The sequence below is a fragment of the Mycteria americana genome, chromosome 3, assembly GCF_035582795.1.
Source record: "Mycteria americana isolate JAX WOST 10 ecotype Jacksonville Zoo and Gardens chromosome 3, USCA_MyAme_1.0, whole genome shotgun sequence".
Taxonomy (NCBI): Eukaryota; Metazoa; Chordata; class Aves; order Ciconiiformes; family Ciconiidae; genus Mycteria; species Mycteria americana.
In genome coordinates this window covers 21,212,898-21,226,146 of record NC_134367.1, presented here as the reverse complement: position 1 = coordinate 21,226,146, position 13,249 = coordinate 21,212,898, and the positions used below count along the sequence as shown (strand labels likewise).

The 13,249-nt window shown below is 38.5% G+C and overlaps 1 protein-coding gene across 4 annotated transcripts in view; it reads right to left on the bottom strand.

The window, feature by feature from the left end:
- MYT1L (myelin transcription factor 1 like) overlaps positions 1-13,249 on the bottom strand; it is a 131,306-nt gene that overhangs the window by 98,855 nt on the left and 19,202 nt on the right. For all 4 annotated transcript variants that reach the window (XM_075497269.1, XM_075497271.1, XM_075497267.1 and 1 more), the window contains exon 4: positions 4,392-4,762. In XM_075497269.1, the coding sequence (XP_075353384.1) occupies positions 4,392-4,762 (371 nt within the window). The remainder of the gene's footprint in view (positions 1-4,391; positions 4,763-13,249) is intronic.

Sequence of the window (13,249 nt, the reverse complement as noted above, 5' to 3'; positions counted from 1 at the left end):
ATGATTAGTGGTCGGCAGGCTGGACAGGCGACTGTGCTAATACAGATCTGTCATCTTTATTTTATCAAGATGTAGAGCGTCTTCAGAGGCAAGCACAGCTGGAAGGCTGTGTGCCACAACAGTTTCCTCAGCACATGTGCTTCTTTCACCTTTAGACTGGTGTTTGCATCTCCTCTTGCTTAGAGGACGTAACTGCTTCAGAAGCAATCTGATGAGGGGATCAGGAAGATAGCAGAGGGCACTGACAATCTTAACAGAGCTGATAGGTGGATTTCAAATCATGAGGGCCTATGTGTCAATGTCGAGTTCATGCAAGTGAAGGAAAAAACCCAAACATATTACCAGATTTTTAAAAACAATCCTACAATTTAAAGAAATGTGAAAACAAGTAGAACATCTATCTCCACGTCCATGTGCTAGCTTTTACTTATTTTAAAAAACTTGTTTATGTCTCCTTTGAATATACACTGCTATCTATGTTTTACAGCTATTTTTGCAGTATATTCCACCTGAGAAATTAGGTGCAGTACCACATATTGGTATATTGCATATGCCAGCTACCTTGAGTTTATTAGAAAATGTAAGGGAGTGTCTAAAAGATTTATACATCTTAACAATTCACCTCTTGGGAAACTGCAATCGTTTTTGTAGCATCATCTGTGAAATGGATTTGATTGATGTATCAAATTTCCTTAGGTCTAGAATCAGTCTGACTCCTCCTGCCCCTGGCAGATTATGAAATACTTGGAGTACAAGCCATCTTGAATGTCTTCATGTGAAATGGGCTAAATGGTGCCTTGGAACATCTGTTCCAGGAGCTCCTCCAATGCAGTTTTCTTTCTATAATAGAAAAGCTTTGTGAAACAGTCTTTGGGACCCAAATACCTGAAGCGAGCTCTTCTCAGGAGAAAGTACTTTGGTTTGCCTTGCAAATCAAATGCACCTTTCAGATTTCAATCCAAAGGTTCTTGGCAGTTGCCATCACAGAGAAGGGCCACTCCAAAAGCAGCCTTTTCTCTTACTCCTTCCCATTTGTATTGCAATTTACAGCTTAGGTTATCATAACACAGGTCATCTATTTGGCTTTTCTTTCTGGGATATAAGGGAAACCGGAAAGATTCATCTTTCCTTTAGTGGTGGTGCTGAACATAAGCGCTTCTCAAGTCTATTCATAGATAGCTGGATAGATATCTGTTCTTCAAAGAGATTCAGTACATTCAATGGAAATTTAAAGAGGACATGCCGGCTATTTCTGGGGAATTTTAAGCATTAATTTTGGTTCAACGGATTGTGTACAGGAATACGAGCACAGAATTTGGGACTCATCTAAAAAAGTTTGGGTTTTTTTTCTTTTTATTTTAAATTGGTATTTGGAGATTTGTAAGAGTGTTTCTTTAGGATACATCTGTATTTTCCTAGTCCTTTAGTTTATCAATGATGAGGCTAGAAAGATGTGATTTTCAAAAAGGCTGAGATGGTTTCAGTGAATGTCCAAGTATTTTCAGAAAGAACTGTATATCTGTATTACCTGTATATTATCTATATCCTCTGAGAATCCCATCCAAAATTCACTTTCTTTTAACAAAAAGTATGGGCGGTGAGATGCCAGTGAGGTACTCGAGTTTCCCAGGATAAACCCTTTTCTAACAGAAAACTGAATTTGGTCTAAGAAACAGTAAAATACCTTACCTTCCTCCTCTCTTTCCTTCCCCCCCCACTAATCGCTGGCTCTGTAGTCCTATACTTGCTGATGGAATTCTTCTATCACTGATACTTATGATTTTAACTGTTTTGTCCACCTAGACTATAGTTACGGAAATTTTCTGAACTGCTATAATCTACAGCACAAGTGACAGAAACTTTTATGAGAACTGTGCAGGCATCCTGGTGTCCAGTGGCTAATTCTGCATTTTGTTTCTAGGGATAAGAACACTAAGACAAATTTAGACTTCCTGCTAAGGTGCCTTAAAAGGTGGATGGTGGTTTACTACAGTATCTACATTGTACCAAGCAGCGAGTGATTGAGATAACTAAATTCAGAGCTGACAGACCTAATTTTCCCATATAGTCACTACATAAAGGCAAGTGCCATATTCAGACCATGTAGTTTTAGAACCCCTAAGTTTGATTGTACTTTGTTTCCCTGGAAAATCGACAGTCCAAATTCCACCAGAGCTGCTTATGTTATAAGTGGAAGAAAGTGAAACGCCAGGATCCCTGTCGAAATCAATAGCAAATAAACTATCTAAAAAAATCTGACTTATTGATTAGCTTCTAGACCTCACCAAGAACAAAGTGTTATCACTCTCCACTCCTTGGCATAGACATAAGGAACTCCATCCTACCTTCCTCATTAATTGCTAGTAACTCTGTCTTATAAATCAGCTGTGCTCTAACTGGGATTGTTGCATAGTGATTTCTGTGTTGATTCTCAAAAGATCATGAAATATTTTTCTTATAAAATTCTATTATTGCTTTTCCCATTTTATGAGGATTTTTTCTTAATGACTAATATTTGACATAGAATATATATATATATATAAATATATAAATATACACATGTATTATTATTGGAATAACATGGGATCCTAAGAAAAACTTGATCTATGTAAGTTTTAATTCCATGTAATATACAGAGCAGCTAATACAGGAACCTCTGTAAAATTTCTGCAGTTCTTAACCACAGCCTACTATATATGGAAGGAAAGCAGTCAAAAAGCAATGTCAGCCTCTGTAGATTGATTAGGACCGCTAACTGCATGTGTAACTGTGTTGGAATAAGTAAACCACTGTGTTTCATTATGATAGTAAAAGTAAACTGAGTATCAAGCCTGCTGGCTTGCCAGAAGCAATTTTCTTGAGCTCTTGAGTTTTGCTTAGGTTTTTTTTCCTTTTATCATTTTTGATAGTGTAGATTCAAAGTTTTTCACAACAGCTGAAATCACAGCAGCAGTTACACCATAACCTAAGCACCAACAAACTCAGTCACCATTATCTCTTAAAGAAACTGCTAGACATCCTGTGCTAGCCCATCAGGATAGCAATAGCAGTTGCACATCAGCCTGATCTAATACAGCTTCTCTTCCAGGTTCTGAAATAGCAGAGTTCCCTTCAAAAGGAAATGGCTTCCATGTTGCATCAAACTCATGTAACTTTTAAGATAGGCCATTTATGCTCTACCAATTTTGTTGGTAAATTTAAGCAATCGAGGAAATGCTACAGATTCAGATATCTGAGAAAATGCTTATAGCCACCCAGCTGGCCACCATCTTGCCCAAATGGAAAGAATACTTCCAAAGTCTTTCTATAAGATTTAAGATCTGTCCTTACAGAATGCTGAAACAAAAGTCATACAACTTTCATACCTGGTTCCTAAGAGGAATCCAACTGAGGAGTGCTGAAAGCTTTTCTTATATTTTTATTGGTTAGAAAGGTGAATCTACCCAACCAAAAACGTGTTCCCTGGAAATGGGAACAAAATACTTTTTAGATAGCTCATTAATTTTTGCACGATTCTTTCATTTCACCCCAGTGCATTATGATGTCTGTCATCAGCATATAGACTCTTGAGTAAAGGGACACTGATTACATATTTTGAAAATACTGGTTATATAGAGTCCAATATCCCAAAAAAGAGAAAGGTGAATAGGTTAATCACATTGCCACTACATTAATTTGGTTAATGCCAGTGACCTGTATGTCTAAATGGCATGTATGCCATGGTATGATAACCAAGATATATGAATTTTAGAAGGATCATGTCTATATAAACCTCTTACTCTCTATATTTTTAATAGAATCAACTGAAATACACAGCATTCAAGTCTCAAAGAACCAAAGTATATTATAATAGTTCTTTCTGAATAGTTTCTTGGGGTAGGGGGAAGTATGGGGCAACAGTTTCAAAGGGAAGAGGCCTGGTTTTGCTCACAAAAATTATCTGCAAACTTGTGACAGCATTTATGTGGGCAACCATTGACATTATATAAGCAGATCCAGCAAATACACTTGCAAATGATCAGTACAGGCACCCAGCTGTAGCTGATGCTTTGCTTGTACCTTCGTGAATATTCTCCTGGTAACTGCATGCATTAATCCACTACTAGGATTATATTTTATGCAAGCATTTTTAGCACAAACACACCTCCACCCTCCTTGTTTGAAATGTGAGTGCTGGTGTATTAAAAAATATTTGGAAGACAGACTTATTAAAATAAATGTTAAGAGAACACAGTGGGGTATACTTTCAGTGTGGAGCAGAGACATTTAACTGCATGACTCCCATTAGCTTTAATGAGAACCACACAGCTAAATCCTCACACACCACACTAGAAGATTAACCCAGAAAACACACACTGTTTACTTTTTACTAATACTCTGATTATTACCACGTTCTTCCTCCTCCTCCTCTTCTTCCTCCTCCTCTTCTTCCTCCTCCTCTTCATCCTCCACATCTTCACCTTCCTCTTCATCCTCCTCTTCTTCCTCTTCAATCTCCTCTTCTTCTTCTCGATCTATCTCCTCATCATCCTCCTCCTCATCACCTTGCTCCTCATTATCATCAGAATATTCCTCCTCTTCTTCATCCTCTTCCTCTTCTTCTTCTTCTTTTTCATCCATCTCCTCTGTTCCATCAGTTTCATAGCACTCATCTACCGAAGAGTTATCTGCTTTAACCACAAAGGGTTTTCTTTTGGGGGCTGGTTCTTGGGGTTGCTTATCTTGTGTTTTTCGTTTTTTTGCCAAAGGACAGCCATAAACACTGTGCAAAAATAAAAGATGCAAATTATTACACTATCCTGCAGATTTCTGTAGGTCAGATTGTATAACTCATGTCATTTAGTCATATATTCTAATTCTACACCATGATTAGTTGCTGTTCTCAAAATGCATGCTTTCAAACTAAAACGCTGCTTAGGCAATAACGACCAAGGGGGAGGACACGTACAAAACCTGTGAAATTGCAAACAACTATTATTTGCCTGAAAGTGTCACACGTACATGCCAGCATAACGGTTACAGAACTGATACAAATGTGTGTTCTTCCTTTTCATTCTTTTCTCTCTTCTGCATGTTACACTCTTTTCGAAGGCAGATGAATATAGTTAAAAAACAACTTATCCTACCTGTTAGCTATCAGTACAACAATCAGGAATAAAGCAATGCTTCATAATTTTGTAACATTCAGTAAGGTTTTGATGGTGTACAACTAAGATGTTTCAATGCCATTAAATAATGAAAATACTACCACATTCTTAGCACTGTTGTTTGTTGTTATTATTATAAGTGATGAATTGCCCTTAAATTCTCCACTGCTATGCTCCACTATATGCTACAAGGCTGGGTAAATGGGAAAGCAAGCTCCCCAACACAACCAAAACCAACAGTTTTCATGGCCAGTGTTGAAAGTGTTCTCACATTGAAAAAAATAAAACAATAAACAAAATCCTTTGTCAGTGAAGGAAGTCAAACTTTTCAAAGTTGAGTACCACTTCCTCGTCGATCATTTTAATGCACTGTAACATAAATAGCATTTCAGAGTTCTGGTCTTCTACCAGAGCAGCCACCTGTTTCTCAAAGGTCACATAATCTGTGTTCATTGAATGTGATCACCCTGTGTAACCCCTATAACCTCCTACACGAAGCAACTGCACACACAAATTACTTTTTGTTTGAAGAAATTCCTCTTTGAACTTTTTTATTGTGTGATTATAAATGCTACTCAAGTTACATTGGTTTTTAGTCTTCTTCCTGTGATTAACTAGTTTTGGAACATTTAAACTGTTCTTTCTAGCCCTTTCTACATATCTACTCATAACTTCCTCTTTTATATTATATTTTTATTCCTTTTATCCCAATTACAAAACACTGAGGAGCTTTATAGTTTTCTTCCACTCTAATAATGCTTCATATTCTATTGACAGACAAGTGAAAAATAGGGGGTTTCACTGCATTTAGTACTACAGATGTGCTTTTTGTGGTGTCTGCATGCTCTTGACCTTGGTCTGATTTAATTGCATCCCAATAACTAGGCAACTAAGCTAGGCAACCCAATAACTGAAACCGCTACTTAGTAACAAGCATTTTATTTAAGTGCCTAACTTAGCCATTGTCTTACCTAAATTTTAAAGCACTTGTTCACAGGAAGGCTGACTCAGTCTGCCTGACACACACATATCTAAGGAACATATACAATCACAAAGACGGTATTCATAATGGAAAACCTGCTGAAGGACATCATCTCTGCATAACACAGACACCTCTCTCTGAGGTGTCTGTGTTATGTATAGCAGGGACTATAGGTGTCTTTAAAGTCTAATCCAGTGTGCCTGAGTTAAACACCTCCCTCCATTAACACTATCCAGAAATACTGAGTAAATTTTAAGTACCTCCATCTAGCCAGATTCCAGTCCTCATTTGGGAGTAGGTGTGGGGTAGTAGTCCTAACAGGATAGTTTCCAGACACGACACCAAAGTTGAGGTCTAATGGTGCAGGTTAGAGGGGGAATAGACCTACAACCTCCAGCTCCCAGGACCATGCTCCATCCAGCAGGTCTCTTGGCATGTCCTAGGGAAGAGCATCCTCTTCTAGAAGGTGAGCCCCTGTGCAGCTGGCTGCAAGAAACAATCTGACACACACAGCAGGCAAGCAGAAGCCCAAACCTTCACTAATTTAAGAGCCCTAAACCTGGGAAAAGAGGAGGCCTAAGCTTCTGGTGTTTTCTCTTTGGACTACATTTGTTTCTATCCAAAGATGCTTCAATGTAAAACCTATAAATACAGTGGAAATCCTTGTCCCTAGGTCACCACTACCGCTCGTTGCCAAATGACTGTCCTGACTCTTCTCCTGTGAGTCCTCCTCTTGGTCAGGACCCAGCTGCTCAGAATCAAGAGGAAAGGTGGGACATATTTTAATGGAAAATATCCCTCATCATCACAGTCAGGGCAGAAAGAGGAGTTCAGTCACCATCAGTCTGGACAGTGCCTAAAACCTGGGGCAAAAAGGAAGCACTATTTGTTATAGTTGTGACCACACCAGGTTTATTTTGGCACTTCCCCTGGTGCTATCAGGGTTCAGGAGCTGTCTATTTAAACTCTCCATATGGAGCTCTGAGAGAAGGCAGGCAAATTTTTCCTCAGAACTGGAATTTCAGAGTGTGTGTAGTGCCCAGGGAAATGGTTGGATAATTTTGGAGGAACCTGTTTCATTTAGGTGCCTAGCAGAGGCTGCATCCTGGAAAACAGGAGTTGGGTCACAGCCTGGGGCTCAGGGAGATTTTAGAAACTTGCATATCAGTTCAATGGGATTTAAGCAGACAGGATAATATTTATTGAGCGCATGTGTCTTGCTTTCTTGATTTCTGTTCCTTCTCTTTGTGATGCATATTACCCTCACTATAGCTTCTTCAATGCCATTATCATTAAATAATATTTTCTCAAAATCCTGATCTTTATTTTCAAAGACGTGAGTAGGCTCAGCCCCAGCAATCCCCAGGATTTCATTTCTTCCTCTTATTATAACCTTCTTAGAACATTATAAGAGGTAAAGATGACACTTCAGGCAGCTCTGAGCTAAAACCATCAAGACTAAAGGGCACCAGTAGATGTGAAACTGTGAAGATTTTCGGCCACTGGAGATGACGCAAACATGAATTTTGTCACACTAAAGCCAGAACATTAACCCCTCCCTGCCCTAATCTTTGTTCAGTTAAGAACACTAAATACTTGCAGAAGTTTTCATGCCCCAAAACAATCCTTTGGAATTCACAATAGTCTGGGAACTGGGAAAGAACACAGTAGGATAACAAAAATATCTATTTTGTCTTGAACTGTTGTTTCATTTTTGTATTTGGCATCTAAGTATAATTGCATGACTTTTTAGAAACAAATTATTGGTCAAAGATAGAAATAAATTGTCATTGCCATTTTTTGTCATCTTTCATCTTTTTTTTCATGGCTTTATGCTTTTCTACACAACATTTTATAAAGTTTGTGAGAATCTAAGACATTACTTGGGATTCAGGCCCCCCTGAGAAGAGCGTAACGGGCAATGGAAATCAATGCCAGTTAGCTGCCTGATTGGCTTTGATGCTTTTATAAATCACATTAAATAACTATTTGCAACTCAGCTATTCAAGTAAGTTGCGAATGTGACTTTAGTTTTTCACTTTATTTATCTATTCTCAGTGCCTTTGCTCATAGAATTAAAATTAAGGACACATCAGCAACTAACAGAAACAAACATTTGTATATTTTAAGGGTTGGGTCCAGCACTACGAACTCAGGAATATGTCACTTTTCCAAGGAAATCAGTTGTTAGTTAACTCCGACTCAGCTTTTGTAAACTCTTTCCTGATTAGTTTGTACCAATGTGCTGCCCATTTTCTCTATAACCCTGAATTTGGTTTTACCTGTGCTTGGATTTATAGTTTATAAAGCTATCACTGCACGGGTTTTTCTTACAAAACCTTTAAAATACTGTCTTTCACTGGCTTCCTTCTGCTCTTCAACTATATACCCGTCCTGGTTTTGGCTGGGATAGAGTTAATTTTTTTTCTAGTACCTGGTATAATGCTGTGTTTTGGATTTAGGATGAGAATAATGTTGATAACACAGGGATGTTTTCATTACTGCTGAGCAGTGCTTACACAGAGTCAAGGCCTTTTCTGCTCCTCACCCCACCCCACCAGCGAGTAGGCTGGGGGTGCACAAGAAGTTGGGAGAGGACACGGCTGGGACAGCTGACCCCAACTGACCAAAGGGCTATTCCATACCGTAGGACATCATGCTCAGCATATAAAGCTGGGGGAAGAAGAAGGAAGGGGGGGACGTTCAGAGTGATGGCGTTTGTCTTCCCAAGTAACCGTTATGCGTGATGGAGCCCTGCTTTCCTGGAGATGGCTGAACACCTGCCTGCCCATGGGAAGGAGTGAATGGATTCCCTGTTTTGCTTTGCTTGTGTGCGTGGCTTTTGCTTTCCCTATTAAACTGTCTTTATCTCAACTCACGAGTTTTCTCACTTTTACCCCTCAGATTCTCTCCCCCATCCCACTGGGCGGGAGTGAGTGAGTGGCTGTGTGGGGCTTAGTTGCCAGCTGGGGTTAAACCACAACGATACCTATATAGCTTATATATACCTCATGTACTATAGACGTCATAGTCCGAGAGAGTTAAAAAAAAAATCCAAGTCTTTCAGAAACCTGGGAAACAGGCCACCAGACCTGGAGTCTACCGTTTAGCTGCCCTATTTTCTTCTTTTTCTTTCTTAACCTGTTCTGCTCTCACCCTTTGTTTCATTAATTTTTCAGATTCTGCCTCCAGGACGCCCCTCTCTGTTTCCGGCATGTTCCCTGTGGTCTCTCTGGCGAGCACGCCGAGGGGAAGGTAGTGCTGGCTTCCCAGCGGCCTCTGTCACTAACTCCCCCCCCCCCGCCCCCAAACACATATGGAGACGACAGCGTCTCCCATTGACCTCTTGTTCCTCGTATATTTGTGAAATCTGTTATTGTTTGTCCTTATAGCTTCTGCAATTTTCTCTCCATTTCCAGTTGTGGCTTTTGTGATCATCCCCTTATTTGCTTATTTTTTAGACTTGTTTATCCCTGCTCAAAGTGATGACCCCATTGATTTATCTGTCTTGCATGCCTTTATCCGTTCTTTTATTGCTAAGTGTATTTCCCTGGTCAGCTGTGTTTGTCTTATTTTCCCCTCACGCTTCAGCTCTCTTGGCTTTCAGCTGAATATATATTTGGGCTTCCTGAAACACACTTTTGAATATTCCACACTGGTTTGCTGTGTGTCTCAGCCATCTCTGGTTTTCAGAATCTGTCATGAATAATTCTTGTGGATAGAACGTTGTTGAATTTCATAGCAATAAGCTCCAAGAGGACATATAGACATTAATAATTGAAGAAATTGAAGAAATAATATATGAATTTATACTCCTTAGTTAGATGATTTATGGTATTTTTGTAACTCTCACGCAATTTTTCTTCATTAAAAACATATGATGCTACTCACTGATACATTCAGTAGGACCTTTCTTCAGGAAATACATGTTTCTTTCCCAGAGTTTAACTTCTTTATTTTTAATATATTTTATTACTAATTTAATATAATTTTCAACATAATTAGTATGGTTATTATTTCTAAGCCATAACAATTAAACATAACTCTTTAAATATATATAGTATAGGACCAGAGAAATACAAGGGATTTTCTAAATCATATTACTGATTAAAATTCTCCCCTCCATGATATGCAAACTCACATATCAAAGGGACATGACACCTATGTCTGGAGGACACTTTCCTCTTAGAGTGTCTTATTTCCCTACATGAATTAGAAAGGGAGCTTATGTGACTAATAAAGGTTCAGTCAACTTTAAATACCTAGTTCAGATAAAGTGATTCCTACCTGCCATATTTACCAGCCTTCTTTTTTCATTTGTGTCTCTTTTCTATTGAATCTACTATTTCAGAAGACTCGTGCTATAAGATCCAAGTCAAGAAAAGTAAGATGATGGCAATATTATGCCCTAAATCTGAATAATATTTTTTCTTAGAGGATTGTTATCATTTTTTCTTTTTTTCTCATTAGTACTTTGAAAAATCTTACAAAATGTTTTTTCAATCTAAAAAGTGTCCCCAGCAGCAGTGCTCTCATTCTTCCTTTTTTCATGTGAGAATTTAATTTAACATAAACCAAAACATTTGGTAGGTCATAGAATCTAAAAATTTACTATATAGACACCTAGTGAGGTTATCAAAAACATTTAATGAAGCATTTAAGTATCTGAAGTGGCACTGAGGTGGAATTTTATCATACACAGTTGAGGATAGCAAATTAGGAAGAGTCTGCTTGGAAGCAAACTTCTGCTTAAGGCTTCAGGCAGAAAGTTCCCAAGGCACTTACATTTGTCCCACTGGATACAGTATTATTTTTGGTTTGGACTAGATAACTTCCAAGTCCATATCTCCAGATGAAGACTTTTAGGGTACTGAGAAAACAGGCATTTTGCAGATAAGTCCTCTAACAAATCCAGTCTTCAAAGAATGTACAAACCTTACATAAAATTTACGTAACACTACATCCTATTAAATCACTCTCAAAACAGTGACTACTTTTAGCTTTAAAGGACTGATACTATCAACTGATAGCAGTTGACCAGAAAATAAATATTTGGATTCCACCAAACCCTGCAGCTTGAACTCCCTGCACTCCAGGAGGATGCCCATCCCTGCAGACTATGAACTAACATGAGGAAGAGCTGGTAGCACTTGTGTTGAAGCTGGACCATTGACTTGATAGGAATGAAAGAATCAAATTCAGAAAAAGAGATTGACTCCAGCCTAGTGATTTGCCTACTCATTTGCAGGAATAAACTCCTTCAGCTGAGGGCAATTTTCCATTCATATTTAAATGACTGCTTAAAGTATGCCAAATTACTACAGGAATGAGCAGCAAACCCAGTGGACAGTGATAACTGTGAGGCGGTAGAGTCAAACTTCTTTGTGGGAAATTATTTTTGCTCTCTAAGTCACACTGGTCAGGAATCTTTTCTACCCCACAAAAGTCCCGCATAATGCCTGCGTACGGCCCTGGAATATGTGAGGTATTGAGTCAAACCTTCCCAGGCTGTGAAAGGTAAAGAACTTTGCTGAGTATTCTAATCACTAAGCTATAGAAGAGAAAATGGGAAGAGCAACAAAAATTTCAAGAAGGACACGGAATTTTTTGAGCTTTTGTTTCACAGAGATGGTTAATTGCAGCCTACAAGATAGAGCTAGGACACACTGGTTTTGGTGCTTCCAACCAGCTAGATTAAAATTCTCTGTGCTAGCATCCTGCCTGCTATGAATCCCCATCTAGAAGACTAACCTACCCCAACCTGCTTTCCAGGAGCCTGCTGGCAACTGAGCCAGAGCCTTGAATACTGTTCCAGAATTAGGCATACTTCTTGCAACCATTGCACTGCCAAGCACTATAGCATCTAAGGCCATTTACAGAATGACTGCCCTCACCCCTGTCTTCTCAGTTGGAGTTAGGCACTAATCCAGAGTCAGTGCTTTGGAAAATCTGTGTTCCCATCCACGTTTTACATGCTTAAATATTTTTGTAGAAGTGGGCCCAAGCTACTATGTTATTATCTATTTAAACTATAATTAAAAGTAACAAATACCTTTTAAAATACAATAAACTACTCTCTACAGTTCTGCTGTATTTCAGACTTTCCCACGAGCTTCTGCTTCTGGTTCAATTAATCAGATTATTATAAGCAGGAAGTGCTTTCATGTGTGCAGTGTCAAAACACACCATCTTTAATTCATTTATTTGTACCGAATAGAAGTTGACTTTTCAGATTAGGTATGTATACAATAGTATTTCAGTTCAGTGAAAACTATTAATTTACCTGAACAGGTACAAGCTTGACCGATAGGAATGAGGGAAATGTAGAGCATTCTATCCCTTTTTTCCTTCTGGAGTTTCAAATATTTGTGTAGTGCATTATGGAACAGCAAGAAAAATTACAAAAGTGCCCAGAAGCATGCTGGATCTCAAAAGGTAAAGAAGATGTGATATTTTCTTCACAGAGCTTTAAAAGCCAACTTGATCTTTTTGCACTTCAGAGCCTTTTTAAACACATGAATAGCCACAAATATACCGCAGATCTACTCATGTGTATAGCATTGAACTAAATAAGCTCTAAAAAAAGTTGGTGTCTAAAAAACAGCATTGCAAAAAGGAGTTAGGAGTAACAAATAACATGAGAATAGAATGATGTGCCAGAAGTAAATGACTGAGCTCAAAATGTAAGGTTTTTTTTTCAGAAATTCAAGTATTGAAATATGTATTTTTAAACAAAATAAAGCAGACTAGATTTGATGTAGTCAATACAGTCACAGTAACTTAAGTAAAAGTGAGAATCTTTTATTTAATTGGATGTTATACATCTCCAGTGTGAAGCACCTCCCCACCCTGATTCACTGGGACTCCAAACTGATGTACCTGAACCCTGTGATGAACAGTGGCAAATTTACTGGCTAATCTGCCCTCTGGCTGGCAAGATCATTTCACCCATCACCAAAGTCTCTGCTCTTGGGACCTGACAACTGAAAGGAAACTTTCAGTTTTGCAATAATTAACCCATTTAACCAATAAGTTTATTTAATTGGTTGAATCCCATAGCTGTTCAGGCACAGTGATGTATTTCTAGGTGTTGTACAAATACACAGGAAAAATCTCAGCC